This window comes from Hibiscus syriacus, unplaced genomic scaffold, assembly GCF_006381635.1.
Source record: "Hibiscus syriacus cultivar Baekdansim isolate YM2019G1 unplaced genomic scaffold, ASM638163v2 tig00110890_pilon, whole genome shotgun sequence".
NCBI classification, from domain to species: Eukaryota; Viridiplantae; Streptophyta; class Magnoliopsida; order Malvales; family Malvaceae; genus Hibiscus; species Hibiscus syriacus.
In genome coordinates, this window is record NW_024062900.1 from 5,664,131 (window position 1) to 5,688,379 (window position 24,249).

The 24,249-nt window shown below is 37.2% G+C and overlaps 1 protein-coding gene across 1 annotated transcript in view; it reads right to left on the reverse strand.

The window, feature by feature from the left end:
- Window positions 1-24,249, reverse strand: part of LOC120144671 — a gene marked incomplete at its 3' end in the record, with an annotated part of 38,732 nt that overhangs the window by 8,498 nt on the left and 5,985 nt on the right. Inside the window, exon 2 of the mRNA XM_039158693.1 lies at window positions 16-804. Coding sequence (XP_039014624.1) covers window positions 16-804 — 789 coding nt within the window. The remainder of the gene's footprint in view (window positions 1-15; window positions 805-24,249) is intronic.

Consider the following 24,249-nt stretch of genomic DNA (forward strand, 5'->3'; position numbering starts at 1 on the left):
CATTAACTCACCAACCTGTTTTTGAAGTTCCTTTGTTTCCTCCGGATTACTTCTATAGGCTGGTTTGTTTGGGATAGTTGCACTGGGAATGAAATCGATTTGATGTTCAATTCCTCGAAGGGGTGGAAGTCCTCTTGGTATATCTTCTGGAAACATGGCTTTAAATTCCTGTAAAAGAGAAACAATAGAAGAAGGCAAACCTTCTTGGAGATTAGTTAAAAGTAGACTTTCCTTGTACATTAGTATAATGAAAGCCTTATGTGACAACAAGTGTTTCCGAATCTCCTTTCTTCCAGCATAGATGTTCAATGCTTTAGTCATCTCTTTTTCATTGTTTTTGAATGAATCCATGCTTTTCTTCAAATGAATCTGATCTTCATTCACTTGACTAGGAGATAGTGGCGTCAAAGTGAATTTCTTATCATTATGAAGGATAGTATATCTGTTGGTAAACCCATCATGGATTGCTCTTCGATCAAATTGCCATGGTCTTCCCAAAAGTATATGTCCAGCATCCATTGGTACAACATCACATAGAACTTCATCTTGATATTTACCAATTGAAAATGGAATGACAACTTGCTTTGTGATTCTTACTTCTCCACCGTCATTTAGCCATTGAAGTTTATATGGATTTGGATGCTTAGAAGTCTTTAGGCCAAGTTTTTCCACCATAAGAGTGCTTGCAACGTTCGTACAACTTCCTCCATCAATGATCATGAAACAAACTTTGTTGTTTACATGACAACGAGTATGAAAAATGTTTTCTCTTTGGTCATCTTCTATGATTTGAGTGCTTAAAGCCTTTTTGATAACAAAAACTTGTCTCAAATCTGAATGGAAATAAAACAATTCTTGTGACATGGTTAGTAAAATAAAAGATTAAATTACAACCTTACCAGCACACTCACAAAAACCTCTCTTGATCACTCCAAAGAAAATTTCAGATTGCACTCCACTCACTCTCGTGTTTGCACTCGGGGATATGATCCTTGGCTTTTTCTGATCCCCCTTCTGATCTCACCCTCTCGTTTGCCTTTTACCGCTCAATTCTCTCTTGTGGGTCCTTTTAAAGAACTAACTCAAGATTGAGCAAGTTTCTTTAGTTTGTGCGTCGGTTTAGAAATGGTTAAGGTATAGGATAAAGGATAGGCTAGAAAAAGTTAAGAAAGATGATAAGGTAATGGAATAAGAAAAGATGAAAGAAAAAGGAAATAGTAAATAAGTGAAGATGACTTACAACTCAAGTTGCAACACTTACTATCTTCCTTCACAAGAAACAACAAGGATACCTCCTTCAAGTTTGATGTTGGGCAGATTGTATGGTGCTTCTCTTTGAGTGTACTTTGCAACTTGCTTCACTTTTCTTTTGCTTTTGAATTTCTTCTTTTCTTTTCTTTCTTTTGCACTCCAAATTTGTTGTAGGAGTCTTTTCTTTTCTCTTTTGTTTTTTTTTTGTTGCTTTTTGTTGTAGCACTTTTAATGTCAATCCACCAAGGCTCTGATTACCGCTTGCTGTGAGGCTAACCAGGCTTCTTCAATTATGGAGAAGTTGGCAACCTTGTTGTTTCCCGATCTAGGAGAGACACCAAATGCTACACCTTGGATTGAAAGTAATCTGCACAGAAGAAGAAGAATTGATTAAGTAATATGATAATTAAGAAATGAAAAGTAAATAGAAATGAAAAGATTTGAAATGGATAGAATAGTTATCAAAGTTGGGCTGCGGAAATGTTGAATAAATCTCCTTCAAGTGATGTTGACTTCGGCCTCCAATGGTGGTGATGAAGTATGCCTTGTTGATGAATGAAGGATGATTTAATGGTGATGAAATGGTAATGAAAGGATGATGTTATTGGCGTGATATGGTGATGGATTATGGTGATGATATAGGCATGATAATGGTGATGGTCAGATTGTATCTTATAAAACTAAGAAGGAACCAATGCTATAAAGGAGCAAAGACCCGTTTCTTATAAGTTCTATAAGGGATGGTATGAAAGGACTTTGACCCTCTAGTTATTTAAACTAGGAACCAGAAGTATCAATGAGGGAATGACGCCACAAGCTTTAGAAAAGGCTTGCTTAATCGATATAGTTCTAAAAAGAACTTGAAGAGAGAATAATCTCACAAAAGGATTTTAATTATCAAAGGGTTGAGTTTACAAATGAATGCCAAAGCCTATTTATAGTTTTGTAAAGGCTTGGCTGAATAACTAGATGCCTTTTCGGCAAAGTACATGTCTTAAAATGAAAATAAATGATGCTTGGATGAGGGGAGATGTCTTTGGCCGAATGGTTCCCATAACTCTTCATCTTGGCGCCAATTTGAAGCATGATGATGTTTAGGCCGAATAGAGAGAAGCCTATTCATCTTGGCGCCTAATTCATTCACATGCAAAACACATGGGTGGCTGGTCATGTGGCACTCACATGGTTGGTGTTGAATGCTTAAGGCGTGGACTCTTCCATGGTGTGTAGATGAACAGCAACTTAGGCGTGACTTGGCATCAAACATGTGTCTAGGTGACTTGGCATCAATGGGGCAGCAACTAATTATGAAAGGTCACATTTGTGTGAAACAACCTTTCATTATTTGAACTACTTCCCATGAGTTTGAGCTGAAGATGAGCTGGCCATAGATGAATTGCATGAAGATGAGTCATAGGACAGCTCCTTGTGAAAGGTCACTTCTCGGATTGGCAACTTTTCGCGAAAAGGTACGAATTCACAAAATTTGACCTAGACCATATTTGTAGTGCTCTGCGTGGTGAAGATGATGGTGCAACTCTCCAGCTGAAATGAAGTCTCTAGCTAGCTCAAAAGTCCAGCTCAAGTGAGCTATGAGCTCGAAGGTCAGCTGACAACTTTTCACCATTTGTTCTTCATGATCTCCCAAGTCATCCTATGTAAGGTTTCCTAGCTCATTGACTTCAATTCTAGCTTTAAATCAGCTCCCATGATGTGGCCGAACATGTACCTACAAAAGAAAGCATTTATAAGCTAAGTAATATAAGATATAAATATGTGGTTCATAGATTATATTATATGTCAACATAAAACATGTTATATAATCTATAGTTTGGGGATGCATTCTTAAATGATTCAAAAGTTTTAATGCATTTAGTTGTAAGAGCTTCCCTGAATAGTTTGGCTCTTGATCGAGTTATTGGTCCTTGTGGCATTACTTCCATATCCTTTGAAGGTAGCGTTGGTGAACTCACATCACTTTAGCTATTAAAACATTATATAACATAACATTAGAGAGTGTTAAGTTATCAAATGAATCAAAAGCTTCAAGACACTTAGTTAAGAGCACTTCCCTGAATTGTTTGGCCCTTGACCTAGTAATGGGACCGTGTGGCATGACCTCCGGATCTGGTGTAGACGTGACTATATCACAAGGCATATTATGGTGGCTTGGTTAGCTAAAAGGATAAGCATAGCAGCTCACACTAGCTCTTTGAACGTTATGGCAGCTCATTTCATCACTTAAGGAGCTTCAACTTAGCTGGAGGAGCTAGCATGTAGCTGAACCTAGTTGGAGGAGAGCTTTGGACCAAATTGTTGAAAAGTGGACTAAAGGTAGCTGGAAGTAGCTGGGAGAGTAGCTGAGGAGATGAGAAGACCAAAGCTAACTAGCTTGAGTTCATCAAGCTATAACTCACCTAGTTAGCTACCAAGAGACTCACCTAGCTTACCTTGAAGCTAGTTCATCTCTAGGCTGCCCATGGACTTCAAGACATCATCCTATGGTTGTAACCTCACCAAAGCCTTGCAAGAAGACCCATGTGCGTTCAAGTAGGCTGCCATGTGCATCATTCAAGCATGTGCACTCCATGTGACATCAAATTGGCGCCAAAACACCAAGGGATGCTTCCTATTCGGCCAAAGACTCCTTCCTCTCCATTTTGGCGCCCAAATAACTTCCAAATGCATTCAAATCATCCTTAGGGCCAAACCAACACATAACCATTCGGCCAAGAGCATGTATCTTCATTAAAATCATGTATTTTCATCAAAAATCATATATTTTCAAAGGGGTTTCAACCTTGGCCGAACCATCATGTGTCTATTCGGCCTAAACCCTTTGAAAAACTATAAATAGGCTAGCGCATTTCATTTGTAATCATCTCATCTCTTATATAAAACATACTCTTGTGAGTTATTTCTCTTCAAAGTTCTTTGTGAACTTTATCGATTAAGCAAGTATAATTCATATACTTGTGGCGTCATTCTTTCCTTCTTGATTCCAAACTTCCTAGATTGATATCTAGTGGGTTGAAGACACTATCACCACCCCTCAAGCAAGTTTGTGAAGACCGGGATTGTGCTCCTTAGCACTATTTCATCTTTGGCGTGTTTGAGATACAATATCACCACCATTGCCATTACATCATCAACATCATCCATCAAGACCATCAATTTTCGCAGCCATCTCTATACCATTCTTTTAAATTCATTTCTTATCTTATTATTCCATTTATCCTTCCATTACTAAACATATTTATTTCTTATCTTATTTGCAGCCCAAACTTATAATTCAAGGACATCAGTACTTGTCAATCCTAGATCGGGACACAATAAGGCTATCTACTCTCTTCCATCAAAGCGTGTAGATTCGCCTTACATCAAGCGGTAATCAGAGTATAGTTGGATTGACAACAAAAGTGTCATTGGCGTGCAAAGCAAAAAGAAATTCAAAAGAGAAAAAGACTCCTTCAACAAATTGGAGTGCAAAAAGAAGAGAAAAATCAGAAAAGAAGAAAAGAAGAAAAGAAGAAAAGAAATGAAAAGAAAAGAAAAAGAGAAGTTCAAAAAGATAAAGCAAGCCAAGGAAAGTGCTCTACCATTGCAAAGTACATCAAAGAGGCCTATCTACACTAAGAGAAGATAACCTTATTGTTTCTTGAGAAAGGTTGCAGTAAGTGTTGTTTCTTGAATTGTAAGTCACCTCTTCCTTTTCTATCATTTCATTTTCCTTGTCTTCAACCATTTTTATCTTTTAATACCTTTAAATCCTTTCTTCTACCTTTACATTTCTTCTATTCTTTCTACCCTAACCTATTTGCAGCCGACGCACACAAGGAAAGAATTAACTTGTTCTAATCTTGAGTAAGTTTTTCAAAGGACTTAACAAGAGAAATTGAGTGGAAAAAGGCTAATTGAGAGAGTGAGATCAGAAGGGTAATTGTAAAAAGCCAAATTATATTCCCGAGAGTAAACATGAGTGTTGAGTGAGTGATCTCTTAATTTTCTTTGGAGTGAAGATTGTGAGGCTTTGAGAGCGTGCTGGTAAGGTTTTAATTTTTTTTTCTTTCTACTAACAATGTCTTATGATCTTTCATCTTTCCAAACAATGGAGAACGAACAACAAAGAACAAACACATTTCACACTCGTTGCCATGTAAATGGTAAAGTGTGTCTTGTAGCTATTGACGGAGGAAGTTGTACAAACATTGCAAGCACATACATGGTGAACAAATTGGGGCTTACAACGATTAAACATTCCAGCCCATATGAATTGCAATGGTTGCATGGCAATGAAGAATTGAAGGTTACTGAGCAAGTACTTGTTCCATTCTCACTTGGAAGTTACAAAGAAGAGATTCTATGTGACGTGGTACATATGAATACGAGTCATTTACTCTTGGGGAGGCCATGGCAATTTGACAAGCGTGCTATTCATGATGGTTTCACAAACCAATACTCCTTCTTTCACAATGAAAGGAAAATCATCTTGACTCCACTATCTCCTAGCCGAGTAAATGAAGATCAAAACACCTTGAAGAAGAACATTGAAGCAATGAAAGAACAACTTAAAGACAATGCAACTGAAGACTGTTTGGAGAAAAATTCAAATGAACAAAAGCATTTTGAAGTTGAACAAAATGTTGGAGTTGAAAATGATGAACGGAGAGTGGATGCAGAAACCGTTGGAGTTGAAAAGAATGAATTTGGAGGAAAAGAGGAGAGTGAAGAACAATTTTTATCTAACCTTACTTCTACTCCTATTCTCTCTTTTGTTTTGCAGGATAATTCAAGAGACATATCTTTTCAAGGAGATGATTCACAAAACATGTCTCTTGATATTTCAAAGGTTATGCCATTTGAAGTTCTAAAAAAAGCATCACTTGAAGTGCCAAGAGTTGTGTCCGTTGACATTCCAAGTACATTGCCAATCTAGAAAAGAATTCAGCAACCAACTCCCATTAAACATCCACCCTGGTTTGATATTTCCTTTCATCTTGTCAATAGTTTTTCATTTACATGTTTTGATTTATTTTGCAGAAATCCGATTCATATCTATGGTATTATCTTATCACTTGGTGATGGCAAGGTCATTCGAGAATGCCTATGGATGAAACGAAAGATCAAGGATGATTATTCTAACCATGTAATTATAGATTTTTTCTTTGATGTTTCAAATTTTCCAAGCGACACAACTTGTCAAATTGGGAGGCTAGGGGACGTGACCTTCAAAGAGCCAAGAGATGCGAGGCAAAGGGAGACATTTTATCATCCAAAGGACGTGTCTTATGAGGATTCTAAGGATACTTCCATTCTAAGAGTTATAACCTTTCATGATTCAATGAATACACCTATTGGAGGACCAAGGAACATGACTTTTGGGGACATGATCGTTCAAAGCAACATATCTTGTGATTCAAAAGACATCACTTTTGGCCATCCAAAAGATGTGAACAGGGAGTATACCTTTAACTTTCTAATGATTAATACTTCCCTTACTTATGAAAGTCTTCTTTCTTTTCAGGACAAGGAGGTTCAAAGTACTTATTCAAGATTCATGACCTTTCATGAGGAACCTTTCATAGATCGTTTCAAAAGGAAATGTCTTGAACAATTTGGTATTGAATGGATACATTTTGAAGTCAAATCAGTAACATTTGAATGGAAAGACACTAAGGAGAAGTTACCTTACGATTTGAGGACAAATCGCCTAAAAGAAAGGGAGGATGATGTGATCATGTTTTGCACCAACTTTCTTCATGACACACTCACATCATTAAAGATTCATCATGCTCAATATAAGGGAGTTATACCTTACTTTATATTATATTTACTCATTTATGCACTATATATTATTATGAGCATACATTTGCATCTTAAACTATGCTTGAATAATCATATGTTATCATTCACTTGCAACTATATGATTTTCATGCATAACATATGTTTTCACATCTTTACTTAGCTTTATATTATGTTTACATATGTTTTAGATTCATTTATTATGTTTGCATTTCATTTAGATATCATGGCAGCATGTATTCATTCATTCATTAACTCATGTCATGTTATTCTATCTCATGTTATGTTTACATTAGCTCACTACCTTTAAATCCATGATTCTTTAGCTCATTTGCATGCATACATCTATTTTCTAGCTCATATATGTTTTCTTAAAGCTCATAAACGTCCTATGCCTTTTATCTAGCTTATATACAAGTTATCTTAGCTTCTAGATGATCATTCATAGCTTATATCACTTAAACACCTCACGAAAGCATGCATTTTACCTTAAATGAGCTCACACATTGCTTACTTGGTTTGTTTGTTAATTCCTATAGGTGAAACACAAAGCAAGGCATATTATGGTAGCTTGGTTAGCTAAAAGGATAAGCATAGCAGCTCACACTAGCTCTTGAACGTTATGGCAGCTCATTTCATCACTTAAGGAGCTTCAACTTAGCTGGAGGAGCTAGCATGTAGCTGAACCTAGTTGGAGGAGAGCTTTGGACCAAATTGTTGAAAAGTGGACTAAAGGTAGCTTAAAGTAGCTGGGAGAGTAGCTGAGGAGTTGAGAATACCAAAGCTAACTAGTTTGAGTTCATCAAGCTATAACTCACCTAGTTAGCTACCAAGACACTCACCTAGCTTACCTTGAAGCTAGTTCATCTCTAGGCTGCCCATGGACTTCAAGACATCATCCTATGGTTGCAACCTCACCAAAGCCTTGCAAGAAGACCCATGTGCATTCAAGTAGGCTTCCATGTGCATCATTCAAGCATGTGCACTCCATGTGACATCAAATTGGCGCCAAAACACCAAGGGATGCTTCCTATTCAGCCAAAGACTCCTTCCTCTCCATTTTGGAGCCTAAATAACTTCCAAATGCATTCAAATCATCCTTAGGGCCGAACCAACACATAACCATTCGGCCAAGAGCATGTATCTTCATTAAAATCATGTATTGTCATCAAAAATCATGTATTTTCAAAGGGGTTTCAACCTTGGCCGAACCATCATGTGTCTATTCGGCCTAAACCCTTTGAAAAACTATAAATAGGCTAGTGCATTTCATTTGTAATCATCTCATCTCTTATATAAAACATACTCTTGTGAGTTATTTCTCTTCAAAATTCTTTGTGAACTTTATCGATTAACCAAGTATAATTCATATACTTGTGGCGTCATTCTTTCCATCTTGATTCCAAACTTCCTAGATTGATATCTAGTGGGTTGAAGACACTATCACCACCCCTCAAGCAAGTTTGTGAAGACCGGGATTGTGCTCCTTAGCACTATTTCATCTTTGGCGTGTTTGAGATACAATATCACCACCATTGCCATTACATCATCAAAATCATCCATCAAGACCATCAATTTCCGTAGCCATCTCTATACCATTCTTTTAAATTCATTTCTTATCTTATTATTCCATTTATCCTTCCATTACTAAACATATTTATTTCTTATCTTATTTGTAGCCCAAACTTATAATTCAAGGACATCAGTACTTGTTGATCCAAGATCGGGACACAATAAGGCTATCTACTCTCTTCCATCAAAGCGTGTAGATTCACCTTACATCAACATATATTCACAATGTTATTTCAAGCATGTTAAGTATGCTATATTAGTCTTGCATTCATTTAAGCATGATTATCACATATACATCAAGGCAGCATAATTATCATTCATTTTATCAGATCCTATGCATTCTTTTTAGCAATTAGGCTTTATGCATTAGTTCATACATATTATAAGATGATATATTTAGCTCATGACCTTCAATCATAGCTCACATTACCATATTCATGCATGGCAGAAAGGTATTTAGCTCATATCAGCTCAATGCCATGGACTTACCTTGTTTCCTTGCACATGTAGGTACATTGGATCATGGCACACATTGGGGTAGCTTGGTGGATTATTTGGACATCAAATGCAGCTCACAAATAGCTCACTAGGAACATGGCAGCTCATGGAACACTAAGGAAAGCTCAATTCAGCTGGAGGAGCTCAAGGCTAGCTAAACTCAGCTAGTTGAACTATTTGGAGCTGAGTTGTCAAAAGTGATATAAATGGTAGCTGAATGTAGTTGAACATGCTATTATGGAGCTCTCAAGGACTCGACTAGGAAGCTTGTTCACAAACAACCCCATGCTTGCTAAGCTAGCTCCACATTCAAGCTAGCTAGGAGGAGACACATGCACGCCCAAGATGGAGCACATGACCAGCCATCATCCCATGCACAAGGTTCCACCACAAGGCTCCCTAGATCACCCATGTGCATCATTCAAGTATGTGCACTCCATGTGACATAAAATTGGCGCCAAAACACCAAGGGATGCTTCCTATTCGGCCAAAGACTCTTTCCTCTTCATTTTGGCGCCCAAATAACTTCCAAATGCATTCAAATCATCCTTAGGGCCGAACCAACACATAACCATTCGGCCAAGAGCATGTATCTTCATTTAAATCATGTTTTTTAATTAAAAATCATGTCATTTTAGGAAGGTACAAGGGCTGGCCGAACCATCATGTATTTATTCGGCCATGTCCCTTCAAAACTATAAATAGGCCATTATATTTCATTTGTAAGCAGACCTTTTTGATTAATATAAGTGATATTATTCTCTTCCTTAAGTTCTGGTGACTTTTATCGACTTATCAAGTATTTTATACTTGTGGCGTCAATCCCTTTTTCACCTTGATACTTCTGGTTCCTAGTTCTTATAAATAGTGGGTCAAAGTACTTAATAAAACCCCTTAAAGAAGCAATATAAAGTCTGGGTCTTTGCTCTCTATAGCATTGGTTCTTCTTTGAGTCTTCTTTAAGATACTATCCTTACAAACATCCCTTTATTTCATCAGCCATAACCCATAGCCGTATCAATCATTTTCCGCTTCCATCTCTCATTTAAATAGCCCACCTATTCACCCGTACGTTTACCACCTTTAACCATCTCTTTTTGAGCCATTCACTTGTTCAGGTTGTTTTGCTTCCTTCCTAGATCCACAATCAATTGAAGAGGCACAAGTGTCTTATATCAAGCGGTAATCAGAGCTTTGGTGGAAGAAAGCAACATGCAACAACAACAAAAAGAAAAATAAAAAAGAAGTGCAAGTGAAAGAAAATAAAAAAATCAACAAAGAAAAAGTCAAGCACTCCAAAAGAAGAAAAGTCAAGTATTCAAAAAAGAAGAAAAAGAAAAGAAAAGAAAGAAATAAAGTTGAAGCACTCATCAACAATTCTCATCACCAAGCCATTCAAGTAAGCCTTTTAAATTGATTGTGGTGATAGAAGGTTGTGAAGTGACATGTGTAAGTAACCCCTTTTGTTTCTCTTATTTCTATTTTCTAAGCCATCCTTTCAATCATATTTTGCTTTCCATTCCTACTGACCCTTTTGCAGCCGACGCCAAACAAGTAAAAATTTACTTGATACAGTTTTTGATGTAAGGTAATTCTACCTTCTCGTTTGATTATGTATCTAGGAATGAAGCAAAACAACCTGCAAAGTGAATGGCTCAAAAATAGAAAGGTTAAGGTGGTAAACGTAAGGGTAAAGAGGTGGGTTGTTTAATAATTAAGAGATGGAAGCGGAAGTTGATGGATATGGCTATGGGTTTGGTTATCGAAACAATAGAATGGATGAGAGAATAGTATCTTAAAGAAGGCTTAAAGATGAACCAATGCTATATAGAGCAGAGACCCTGACTTTATATTGCTTCTTTAAGGGGTGGTTTTAAAGTACTTTGACCCACTAGTTATAAAGAACTAGGAACCAGAAGTATCAAGGTGAAAAGGAAGGGGTTGACGCCACAAGTATAAAATACTTGATAAGTCGATAAAAAGTCACCAAGACTTAAGAAAGAGAATAATCTCACTTCAATTAAAAATAATGGTCTTATTACAAATGATGATTGCTTTCCTATTTATAGGAAATGGGGAGACATGGCCGAATGGTTATAAAAGGATTCGGCCAGCCCTTGTGTCTCTATAAAATGACATAATTTTAATGCTAAATGACATAATGTTTTGGCCCTAGATGGAGGGAAATAACCCTTGGCCGAATAGCTCTTGTGTCCCCTCAAGTTGGTGCCAAATTGGAGAGAAAGGAGTGCTTGGCCGAATGGTGAGAGGACTCTTCATATTGGCGCCTAAATGAAGTCACACGCCTAGCACATGGTGGTCTAGTCACAAGGCGTGCACATGGCTTCTCTAGGATGCTTGTGGTGCATCCTTGTGCATGGAATGATGGCTGGTCATGTGCTCTCTCTTGGGCATGCATGTGTCTCCTCCAAGCTAGCTTGAGTTGTGGAGCTAGCTAGCAATCATGGGCTGTTTGTGAACAAGCTTCCTAGCTAAGTCCTTATAAGCTCTATAAAAGCATATTTAGCTACATTCAGCTACCTTTGGCATTACTTTTGGCAACTCAGCTCCAAATAGTCCAACTAGCTAAGTTTAGCTAGACTTAAGCTCCTCCAGCTGAATCGAGCTTCCCTTAGTGTTCCATGAGCTGCCTTGTACTTTGTAAGCTGTTTGTGAGCTGCATATGACGTCCAAATCATTCACCAAGCTAACTCAATGTTCATTATGCTCCAATGTACCTACATGTGCAAGGAAACAAGGTAATTCCATGGTATTGAGCTAATATGAGCTAATTACCTTGCTGCCATGTTTGATTATGGTAATGTGAGCTAAGTTTGAATGTCATGAGCTAATTATATCATCTCCTAATATGTGTAAGGTAAGGTATAAAGCCTAAGAGCTAATATGAATGCAAATGAACTAATGAAATGCATTATAAGTATGCTGCCTTGATGTATATGTTATAATCATGCATAATATAATTATAAAGCTGTCCTAACATGCTTAACATAATAAAATAACAATGTGCAAGATGTATTCATACTAAGTTATTCTTTATCTATTAAAACATTATATAACTTAACATAGGAGGGTGTGAAATTTGGTACGAACCTTCTATAAAAACTGGCTAATCCATGGAAACTCCGAACTAGGCCACTCTTGTATTGCCTTAAGCTTTTCTGGATCCACTGATAACCCCTGTGAACTTACAATGAAGCCTAATAAAGTAACTTGATTAGTACAAAAATCACACTTCTTGAGATTAGCATATAGGTGCTCTTCTCTCAAAGTGCTAAGAATGGAACGTAAATGTTCAACATGATCTTCTAGTGACTTACTTTATATCAAGATATCATCGAAGTAAACAACACAAACTTTACCGATGTAGGGCCGAAGAACATGATTCATGAGTCGCACAAAGGTACTAGGAGCATTAGTCAAACCAAAAGGCATGACTAACCATTCATACAAACCTTGTTTGGTCTTGAATGCAGTTTTCCACTCATCACCTTCCTTCATTCTTATTTGATGATAGCCACTTTTCAAATCAATTTTGGAGAAGATGTTGGCTCCACTAAGTTCATCGAGCATATCATCCAACCGAGGTATAGGGTGCCTATATTTGATAGTGATTTGATTCACTGCCCTACAATCCACACACATTCTCCAAGTTCCATCTTTCTTTGGTACTAATAAAACGGGTAACAAGGGTGCCAATATAATTTTCTTTCCTTGATGCTGGAAAGAGTATTTATTAGAGAATCCGTCATGGGTAGCTTTCTTATCATACTGCCAAGGACGTCCTAGTATAAGGTGGCTTGCACTCATGGGCACCACATCACAAAGGACTTCATCATTGTATCTTCCAATTGAAAAAGGTACAACAACTTGTTTGGTTACCTTGGCTTCACCCACATCGTTGAGCCACTGAAGTTTGTAAGGATGAGGATGGTTAGAAGTCTTGAGACCCAACTTGTCAACCATATGAGTACTTGCTACGTTTGTGCAACTTCCTCCATCAATGATAACCACACAAACTTTATCTCCCACGTGACATTTGGTATGGAAGATGTTCTCTCTTTGTTCATCCTCTTGACTTTGAATGCTCAAAGTCCTTTTGACTACAAGAATGTTGGATGGAAGAGACATGTTAGCAAATAAGGAAAAATTTGAAATGTGTATAGGACCTTACCAGAGTATACTCTCACAAAGCCTCACGAGTCACTCCAAGAAAATTTGATGTCACTCAATCCGCTCGTGTTTGCACTCTAGGACTTTAATGACTTTTACTTGTCCTCTTCTGATCTTACACACGCTCCAGCATTTTTCCTCTCAATTCTCTTGTCTCAAGTTCTAGAAAACTTTTACTCAAGACTATATCGAGTAAGTTTTACTTGTTTGGCGTCGACTGCAAAAGGGTTAGTAGGAATGGAAAACAAAATATAATGAAAGGGTGGCTTAGAAAAATAGAAAGAAGAGAAACAAAGGGTTTACTTACACAAGTCACTTTACAACCTTCTATCACCACAATCAAATTTAAAGGCTTACTTGAATGGCTTGGTGATGAGAATTGTTGATGAGTGCTTCCAACTTTTCTTTCTTTCTTTTTCTTCTTTTCGAGTGCTTTTAATTTCTTCTTTTGAGTGCTTTTATTTTCTTTGCTGATTTTTCTTGCTTTCTTTCACTTTTGCAGTTCACTTGCACTTCTTTTTGTATTTTTCTTTTTGTTGTTGTTGCACGTTGCTTTCTTCCACCAAAGCTCTGATTATCGCTTGATGCAAGGTAATTCTACCTTCTCGTTTGATTGTGGATCTAGGAAGGAAGCAAAACAACCTGCAATGAATGGCTCAAAAATAGAAAAGTTAAGGTGGTAAACGTAAGGGTGAAGAGGTGGGCTGTTTAATAATTAAGAGATGGAAACGGAAGTTGATGGATATGGCTATGGGTTTGGTTATCAAAACAATGGAATGGATAAGAGGATAGTATCTTAAAGAAGGCTTAAAGACGAACCAATGCTATAGAGAGCAGAGAACTAGACTTTATATTGCTTCTTTAAGGGGTGATTAAAAAGTACTTTGACCTACTAGTTATAAAGAACTAGAAACCAGAAGTATCAAGGTGAAAAGGAAGGGGTTGATGCCACAAGTATAAAATACTTGTAAGTCGATAAAAAGTCACCAAGACTTAAGAAAGAGAATAATCTCACTTCAATTAAAAATAATGGTCTTATTACAAATGATGATTGCTTTCCTATTTATAGGAAATGGGGAGACATGGCCGAATGGTTATAAAAGGATTCGGCCAGCCCTTGTGTCTCTATAAAATGACATAATTTTAATGCTAAATGACATAATGTTTCGGCTCTAGATGGAGGGAAATAACCATTGGCCGAATAGCTCTTCTGTCCCCTCAAGTTGGCGCCAAATTGGAGAGAAAGGAGTGCTTGGCCGAATGGTGAGAGGACTCTTCATCTTGGCGCCTAAATGAAGTCACACGCCTAGCACATGGTGGGCTGGTCACAAGGCGTGCACATGGCTTCTCTAGGATGCTTGTGGTTCATCCTTGTGCATGGAATGATGGCTGGTCATGTGCTCTCTCTTGGGCGTGCATGTGTCTCCTCCAAGCTAGCTTGCGTTGTAGAGCTAGCTAGCAATCATGGGCTGTTTATGAACAAGCTTCCTAGCTAAGTCCTTATAAGCTCCATAACAGCATATTCAGCTACATTCAGCTACCTTTGACATTACTTTTGGAAACTCAGCTCCAAATAGTTCAACTAGCTAAGTTTGGCTAGCCTTAAGCTCCTCCAGCTGAATCGAGCTTCCCTTAGTGTTCCATGAGCTGCCTTGTACTTTGTAAGCTGTTTGTGAGCTGCATATGACGTCCAAATCATTCACCAATCTAATCTACGTTCATTATGCTCCAATGTACCTATATGTGCAAGGAAACAAGGTAATTCCATGGCATTGAGCTAATATGAGCTAATTACCTTTGATACGATCCAAACTAGCTCCAATTTTCTCCATGACTTGATCGGTCTATGGACGTTTTTAACTACTGCTTCTAAGGGAGTTCTTCCTTACCCTATCTTATATTATATCATTTATACATTATATTCTATCATAACCATGCATTCACATATTAGTATAAATTATTATCTTATTATTTCTATCCTATGCTTATTTGATCATGTCTCTCATATCATTCAAATATATGCTATGATTACATATCATTTCTTAGGATATTATTATTACATGTTTCCATTTATCATTTATCATGAATACCATGTTATATGATATTCATGCATACAACATATTCACATCTTTATGATTGATACACATTGTTATTTAAATATGTTAAGCATGTTAGAATAGTCTTGCATTCATATTAAGCATGATTCATTACATTTATTTAATGGCAGCATGCTTAATCATACATTTGTTAGCTCATATGCATTTATTTTAGCTCTTAGACCATATACATTAGCTCACACATATTATATGATGATATACTTAGCTCATGACATGAATTCATAGCTCACAAGACCATGATCATGCACGGCAGCAAAGTATTTAGTTCATATCAGCTCAATACCATGAAATTACCTTGTTTCCTTGCACATGTAGGTACATTGGAGCATGGCACACGTTGGGGAAGCTTGGTAGATTATTTGGGATCCATATGCAGCTCACAATTAGCTCACAAACATCAAGACAGCTCGTGGAACACAATGGGAACTTCAACTTAGCTGGAGGAGCTAGCATGTAGCTGAACTTAGCTGGGGGAGAGCTTTGGACCAAAGTGCTGAAAAGTGGACTAAAGGTAGCTGGAAGTAGCTGGGAGAGTAGCTGAGGAGCTGAGAAGACCAAAGCTAACTAGCTTGAGTTCATTAAGTTTTAGCTCACCTAGTTAGCTACCAAGACACTCACCTAGCTTACCTTGAAGCTAGTTCATCTCTAGGCTGCCCATGGACTTCAAGACATCATCCTATGGTTGCAACCTCACCAAAGCCTTGCAAGAAGACCCATGTGCGTTCAAGTAGACTGTCATGTGCATCATTCAAGCATGTGCACACCATGTGACATCAAATTGGCGCCAAAACACCAAGGGATGCTTGCTGTTCGGCCAAAGACTCTTTCATCTTCATTTTGGCGCCCAAATAACTTCCAAATGCTTTCAAAATATCCTTAGGGCCGAACCAACACATAACCATTTGGCCAAGAGCATGTATTTTCATTAAGTCATGTATTTTCACACAAAAATCATGTCATTTTAGGAAGGCACAAGGGCTGGCCGAACCAACATGTATCTATTCGTCCAAATCCCTTCAAAAACTATAAATAGGCTTTCCTATTTCATTTGTAAGCAGACCTTTTATTCAATTAAAGTGAGATTATTCTCTTCTTAAGTCCTGGTGACTTTTTATCGACTTATCAAGTATTTTATACTTGTGGCGTCAACCCCTTTTCTTTCATCTTGATACTTCTGGTTCCTAGTTCATATAACTAGTGGGTCAAAGTACTTAATACCACCCCTTGAAGAAGCAATATAAAGATTGGGTCTCTGCTCTCTATAGCATTGGTTCTTCTTTGAGATTTCTTCAAGATACTATCCTTACAACCATCCCTTTATTTCATCTCCATAACCATAGCCTTATCAACTATCTTCCGCTTCCATTACTCATTATTTAAATAGCCTACCATTGCACCCCTACGTCTACCACCCTTAACCATTCTATTTTGAGCCATTCACTTTGCAGGTTGTTTTGCTTCCTTCCTAGATCCACAATCATTTGAAAAGGTACAAGTACCTTACATCAAGCGGTAATCAGAGCTTTGGTGGAAGAAGCAACGTGCAACAACAACAAAAAGAAAAATACAAAAAGAAGTGCAAAAGTGAAGTGCAAGGTCAAAGAAAGCAAAGAAAAATCAGAAAAGAAGCACTCAAAAAGATTAAAAGCACTCAAAAAGAAGAAAAAGCAAAGAAAAGAAAGAAAAGTTTGAAGCACTCATCAACAATTCTCATCACAAAGCATTTTCAAGTAAGCCTTTAAAATTGATTGTGGTGATAGAAGGTTGTGAAGTGACTTGTGTAAGTACCCCTTTCATTCTCTTCTTTCTAATTTCTAAGCCACCTTTTCAATTATATTTGCTTTCCATTCCTACTAACCATTTGCAGCCGACGCTAAAAAAGTGAAATTACTCGATATAGTCTTGAATAAAAGTTCATTAGAACTTGAGACAAGAGAATTGAGGGAAAAAGGCTGGAGCATGTGTGAGATCAGAAGAGGACAAGTAAAAGCCATTAAAGTCCTAGAGTACAAACACGAGTGGATTGAGTGACATCAAGTTTTCTTGGAGTGACTCGTGAGGCTTTGTGAGAGTATTCTCTGGTAAGGTCCTTTTACACATTTTCCATTTTTTATTTCACTAACAAAATTTTAATTTCTTCCATGGAGTGCGAACAACAAAGAGTGAATGCATTTCATACTCGTTGCCATGTAAGAAATGGTAAAGTATGTCTTGTAACCATTGATAGTGGAAGTTGTGCAAATCTAGCTAGCACATATACGATAGAGAAGTTGGGACTTGCAACATTTAAACATCCCAAGCCATATGTTTTGCAAGGATTTAACGAAGATGAAGAGTTAAAAGTCATAGAGAAAGTACTTGTACCATTCTCAATTGGAAAATATGAAGATGAGGTCTTGTGCGATGTTGTCTCCATGAGTTCGAGCCACCTTCTTTTTGGTCGACCTTGGCAGTTTGATAAACGAGCAACACATAATTGCTTCACCAATCAACTTTTCATTCATCCATAATGAAAAGAAGATTACATTGGTGCCAATGATGCCAAATCTAGTGCATGAAGACCAAACTCAACTTAAATCTCGAATAGAAGAATGGCTGAAAACTAAAGCCATGAAGAAAGCTGAAAAAGAAGTCTTGCAAGAGCAACAAGTTCAACAACCGAAAAATCAGATTGATATGACAAAAGTTGGAATTGATGAGTGTAGAGAAGAGAAGCAAAGTGAAGAACATATTTTAACCAACTTTTCTCTTCCATCTATTCTTCCTATTGTTTTGCAGGACAATTCAAGAGATGTATCTTTTCGGGAGGATGACTCCAGGATCATGAATTATGGAGGACTAAAGGATGTGACCTTTGAAGAACCAATAGGCGTGACTCTTTGTGATTCACAAGACATGTCTATTGATGTTTTAAGGGTTATACCATTGAATTTCCAATTAAAGGTGTCACTTGAAGTGCTAAGAAATGGAATCATTGACATCCCAAGTGCAATGCCAATTATTAGGAGAATTCAGCGACCAGCTCCAATTAAACATCCACCATGGTTTGCTAACTCTACTCATTTTGTTATTAGATTTTCATTTACTAATTTTGATTTCTTTGGCAGCAATTGGATTCGTATAAGTGGTGTTGTCCAAGTAATATATGATGATAAGATCATTTTTCATTTTGAATTTGATTGGTGCATCAAATACGACCACTTCAATGGAGATCAAAGGTTAGATGATTCAAGGAGACATGGAGTTACCAGATTCGAAGCCAAGAGGTTAAACATGTCGTGCGAATCATTTATTGGGGGAAAGCATGAGGAATCAATCTCTCCTACACTAAGAATGTCTTCAATAAGAAACTACTTCGATTTGAGGACAAATCGCTCTAAAGAAGGGGAGGATGATACGATCCAAACTAGCTCTAATTTTCTCCATGACTTGATCAGTCTATGGACGTTTTTAACTACTGCTTCTAAGGGAGTTCTTCCTTACCCTATCTTATATTATATCATTTATACATTATATTCTATCATAACCATGCATTCACATATTAGTATAAATTATTATCTTATTATTTCTATCCTATGCTTATTTGATCATGTCTCTCATATCATTCAAATATGCTATGATTACATATCATTTCTTAGGATATTATTATTACATGTTTCCATTTATCATTTATCATGAATACCATGTTATATGATATTCATGCATACAACATATTCACATCTTTATGATTGATACACATTGTTATTTAAATATGTTAAGCATGTTAGAATAGTCTTGCATTCATATTAAGCATGATTCATTACATTTATTTAATGGCAGCATGCTTAATCATACATTTGTTAGCTCATATGCATTTATTTTAGCTCTTAGACCATATACATTAGCTCACACATATTATATGATGATATACTTAGCTCATGACATGAATTCATAGCTCACAAGACCATGATCATGCACGGCAGCAAAGTATTTAGTTCATATCAGCTCAATACCATGAAATTACCTTGTTTCCTTGCACATGTAGGTACATTGGAGCATGGCACACGTTGGGGAAGCTTGGTAGATTATTTGGGATCCATATGCAGCTCACAATTAGCTCACAAACATCAAGACAGCTCGTGGAACACAATGGGAACTTCAACTTAGCTGGAGGAGCTAGCATGTAGCTGAACTTAGCTGGGGGAGAGCTTTGGACCAAAGTGCTGAAAAGTGGACTAAAGGTAGCTGGAAGTAGCTGGGAGAGTAGCTGAGGAGCTGAGAAGACCAAAGCTAACTAGCTTGAGTTCATTAAGTTTTAGCTCACCTAGTTAGCTACCAAGACACTCACCTAGCTTACCTTGAAGCTAGTTCATCTCTAGGCTGCCCATGGACTTCAAGACATCATCCTATGGTTGCAACCTCACCAAAGCCTTGCAAGAAGACCCATGTGCGTTCAAGTAGACTGCCATGTGCATCATTCAAGCATGTGCACACCATGTGACATCAAATTGGCGCCAAAACACCAAGGGATGCTTGCTGTTCGGCCAAAGACTCTTTCCTCTTCATTTTGGTGCCCAAATAACTTCCAAATGCTTTCAAAATATCCTTAGGGCCGAACCAACACATAACCATTCGGCCAAGAGCATGTATTTTCATTAAGTCATGTATTTTCACACAAAAATCATGTCATTTTAGGAAGGCACAAGGGCTGGCCGAACCAACATGTATCTATTCGGCCAAATACCTTCAAAAACTATAAATAGGCTTTCCTATTTCATTTGTAAGCAGACCTTTTATTCAATTAAAGTGAGATTATTCTCTTCTTAAGTCCTGGTGACTTTTTATAGACTTATCAAGTATTTTATACTTGTGGCGTCAACCCCTTTTCTTTCATCTTGATACTTCTGGTTCCTAGTTCATATAACTAGTGGGTCAAAGTACTTAATACCACCCCTTGAAGAAGCAATATAAAGATTGGGTCTCTGCTCTCTATAGCATTGGTTCTTCTTTGAGATTTCTTCAAGATACTATCCTTACAACCATCCCTTTATTTCATCTCCATAACCATAGCCTTATCAACTATCTTCCGCTTCCATTACTCATTATTTAAATAGCCTACCATTGCACCCCTATGTCTACCACCCTTAACCATTCTATTTTGAGCCATTCACTTTGCAGGTTGTTTTGCTTCCTTCCTAGATCCACAATCATTTGAAAAGGTACAAGTACCTTACATCAAGCGGTAATCAGAGCTTTGGTGGAAGAATCAACGTGCAACAACAACAAAAAGAAAAATACAAAAAGAAGTGCAAAAGTGAAGTGCAAGGTCAAAGAAAGCAAAGAAAAATCAGAAAAGAAGCACTCAAAAAGATTGAAAGCACTCAAAAAGAAGAAAAAGCAAAGAAAAGAAAGAAAAGTTGGAAGCACTCATCAACAATTCTCATCACCAAGCATTTTCAAGTAAGCCTTTAAAATTGATTGTGGTGATAGAAGGTTGTGAAGTGACTTGTGTAAGTACCCCTTTCATTCTCTTCTTTCTAATTTCTAAGCCACCTTTTCAATTATATTTGCTTTCCATTCCTACTAACCATTTGCAGCCGACGCTAAAAAAGTGAAATTACTCGATATAGTCTTGAATAAAAGTTCATTAGAACTTGAGACAAGAGAATTGAGGGAAAAAGGCTGGAGCATGTGTGAGATCAGAAGAGGACAAGTAAAAGCCATTAAAGTCCTAGAGTACAAACACGAGTGGATTGAGTGACATCAAGTTTTCTTGGAGTGACTCGTGAGGCTTTGTGAGAGTATTCTCTGGTAAGGTCCTTTTACACATTTTCCATTTTTTATTTCACTAACAAAATTTTAATTTCTTCCATGGAGTGCGAACAACAAAGAGTGAATGCATTTCATACTCGTTGCCATGTAAGAAATGGTAAAGTATGTCTTGTAACCATTGATAGTGGAAGTTGTGCAAATCTAGCTAGCACATATACGATAGAGAAGTTGGGACTTGCAACATTTAAACATCCCAAGCCATATGTTTTGCAAGGATTTAACGAAGATGAAGAGTTAAAAGTCATAGAGCAAGTACTTGTACCATTCTCAATTGGAAAATATGAAGATGAGGTCTTGTGCGATGTTGTCTCCATGAGTTCGAGCCACCTTCTTTTTGGTCGACCTTGGCAGTTTGATAAACGAGCAACACATAATTGCTTAACCCATCACTTTTCATTCATCCATAATGAAAAGAAGATTACATTGGTGCCAATGATGCCAAATCTAGTGCATGAAGACCAAACTCAACTTAAATCTCGAATAGAAGAATGGCAGAAAACTAAAGCCATGAAGAAAGCTGAAAAAGAAGTCTTGCAAGAGCAACAAGTTCAACAACCGAAAAATCAGATTGATATGACAAAAGTTGGAATTGATGAGTGTAGAGAAGAGAAGCAAAGTGAAGAACATATTTTAACCAACTTTTCTCTTCCATCTATTCTTCCTATTGTTTTGTAGGACAATTCAAGAGATGTATCTTTTCGGGAGGATGACTCCAGGATCATGAATTATGGAGGACTAAAGGATGTGACCTTTGAAGAACCAATATGCGTGACTCTTTGTGATTCACAAGACATGTCTATTGATGTTTTAAGGGTTATACCATTGAATTTCCAATTAAAGGTGTCACTTGAAGTGCTAAGAAATGGAATCATTGACATCCCAAGTGCAATGCCAATTATTAGGAGAATTCAGCGACCAGCTCCAATTAAACATCCACCATGGTTTGCTAACTCTACTCATTTTGTTATTAGATTTTCATTTACTAATTTTGATTTCTTTGGCAGCAATTGGATTCGTATAAGTGGTGTTGTCCAAGTAATATATGATGATAAGATCATTTTTCATTTTGAATTTGATTGGTGCATCAAATACGACCACTTCAATGGAGATCAAAGGTTAGATGATTCAAGGAGACATGGAGTTACCAGATTCGAAGCCAAGAGATTAAACATGTCGTGCGAATCATTTATTGGGGGAAAGCATGAGGAATCAATCTCTCCTACACTAAGAATGTCTTCAATAAGAAACTACTTCGATTTGAGGACAAATCGCTCTAAAGAAGGGGAGGATGATACGATCCAAACTAGCTCCAATTTTCTCCATGACTTTATCAGTCTATGGACGTTTTTAACTACTGCTTCTAAGGGAGTTCTTCCTTACCCTATCTTATATTATATCATTTATACATTATATTCTATCATAACCATGCATTCACATATTAGTATAAATTATTATCTTATTATTTCTATCCTATGCTTATTTGATCATGTCTCTCATATCATTCAAATATATGCTATGATTACATATCATTTCTTAGGATATTATTATTACATGTTTCCATTTATCATTTATCATGAATACCATGTTATATGATATTCATGCATACAACATATTCACATCTTTATGATTGATACACATTGTTATTTAAATATGTTAAGCATGTTAGAATAGTCTTGCATTCATATTAAGCATGATTCATTACATTTATTTAATGGCAGCATGCTTAATCATACATTTGTTAGCTCATATGCATTTATTTTAGCTCTTAGACCATATACATTAGCTCACACATATTATATGATGATATACTTAGCTCATGACATGAATTCATAGCTCACAAGACCATGATCATGCACGGCAGCAAAGTATTTAGTTCATATCAGCTCAATACCATGAAATTACCTTGTTTCCTTGCACATGTAGGTACATTGGAGCATGGCACACGTTGGGGAAGCTTGGTAGATTATTTGAGATCCATATGCAGCTCACAATTAGCTCACAAACATCAAGACAGCTCGTGGAACACAATGGGAACTTCAACTTAGTTGGAGGAGCTAGCATGTAGCTGAACTTAGCTGGGGGAGAGCTTTGGACCAAAGTGCTGAAAAGTGGACTAAAGGTAGCTGGAAGTAGCTGGGAGAGTAGCTGAGGAGCTGAGAAGACCAAAGCTAACTAGCTTGAGTTCATTAAGTTTTAGCTCACCTAGTTAGCTACCAAGACACTCACCTAGCTTACCTTGAAGCTAGTTCATCTCTAGGCTGCCCATGGACTTCAAGACATCATCCTATGGTTGCAACCTCACCAAAGCCTTGCAAGAAGACCCATGTGCGTTCAAGTAGACTGCCATGTGCATCATTCAAGCATGTGCACACCATGTGACATCAAATTGGCGCCAAAACACCAAGGGATGCTTGCTGTTCGGCCAAAGACTCTTTCCTCTTCATTTTGGTGCCCAAATAACTTCCAAATGCTTTCAAAATATCCTTAAGGCCGAACCAACACATAACCAATCGGCCAAGAGCAAGTATTTTCATTAAGTCATGTATTTTCACACAAAAATCATGTCATTTTAGGAAGGCACAAGGGCTGGCCGAACCAACATGTATCTATTCGGCCAAATCCCTTCAAAAACTATAAATAGGCTTTCCTATTTCATTTGTAAGCAGACATTTTATTCAATTAAAGTGAGATTATTCTCTTCTTAAGTCCTGGTGACTTTTTATCGACTTATCAAGTATTTTATACTTGTGGCGTCAACCCCTTTTCTTTCATCTTGATACTTCTGGTTCCTAGTTCATATAACTAGTGGGTCAAAGTACTTAATACCACCCCTTGAAGAAGCAATATAAAGATTGGGTCTCTGCTCTCTATAGCATTGGTTCTTCTTTGAGATTTCTTCAAGATACTATCCTTACAACCATCCCTTTATTTCATCTCCATAACCATAGCCTTATCAACTATCTTCCGCTTCCATTACTCATTATTTAAATAGCCTACCATTGCACCC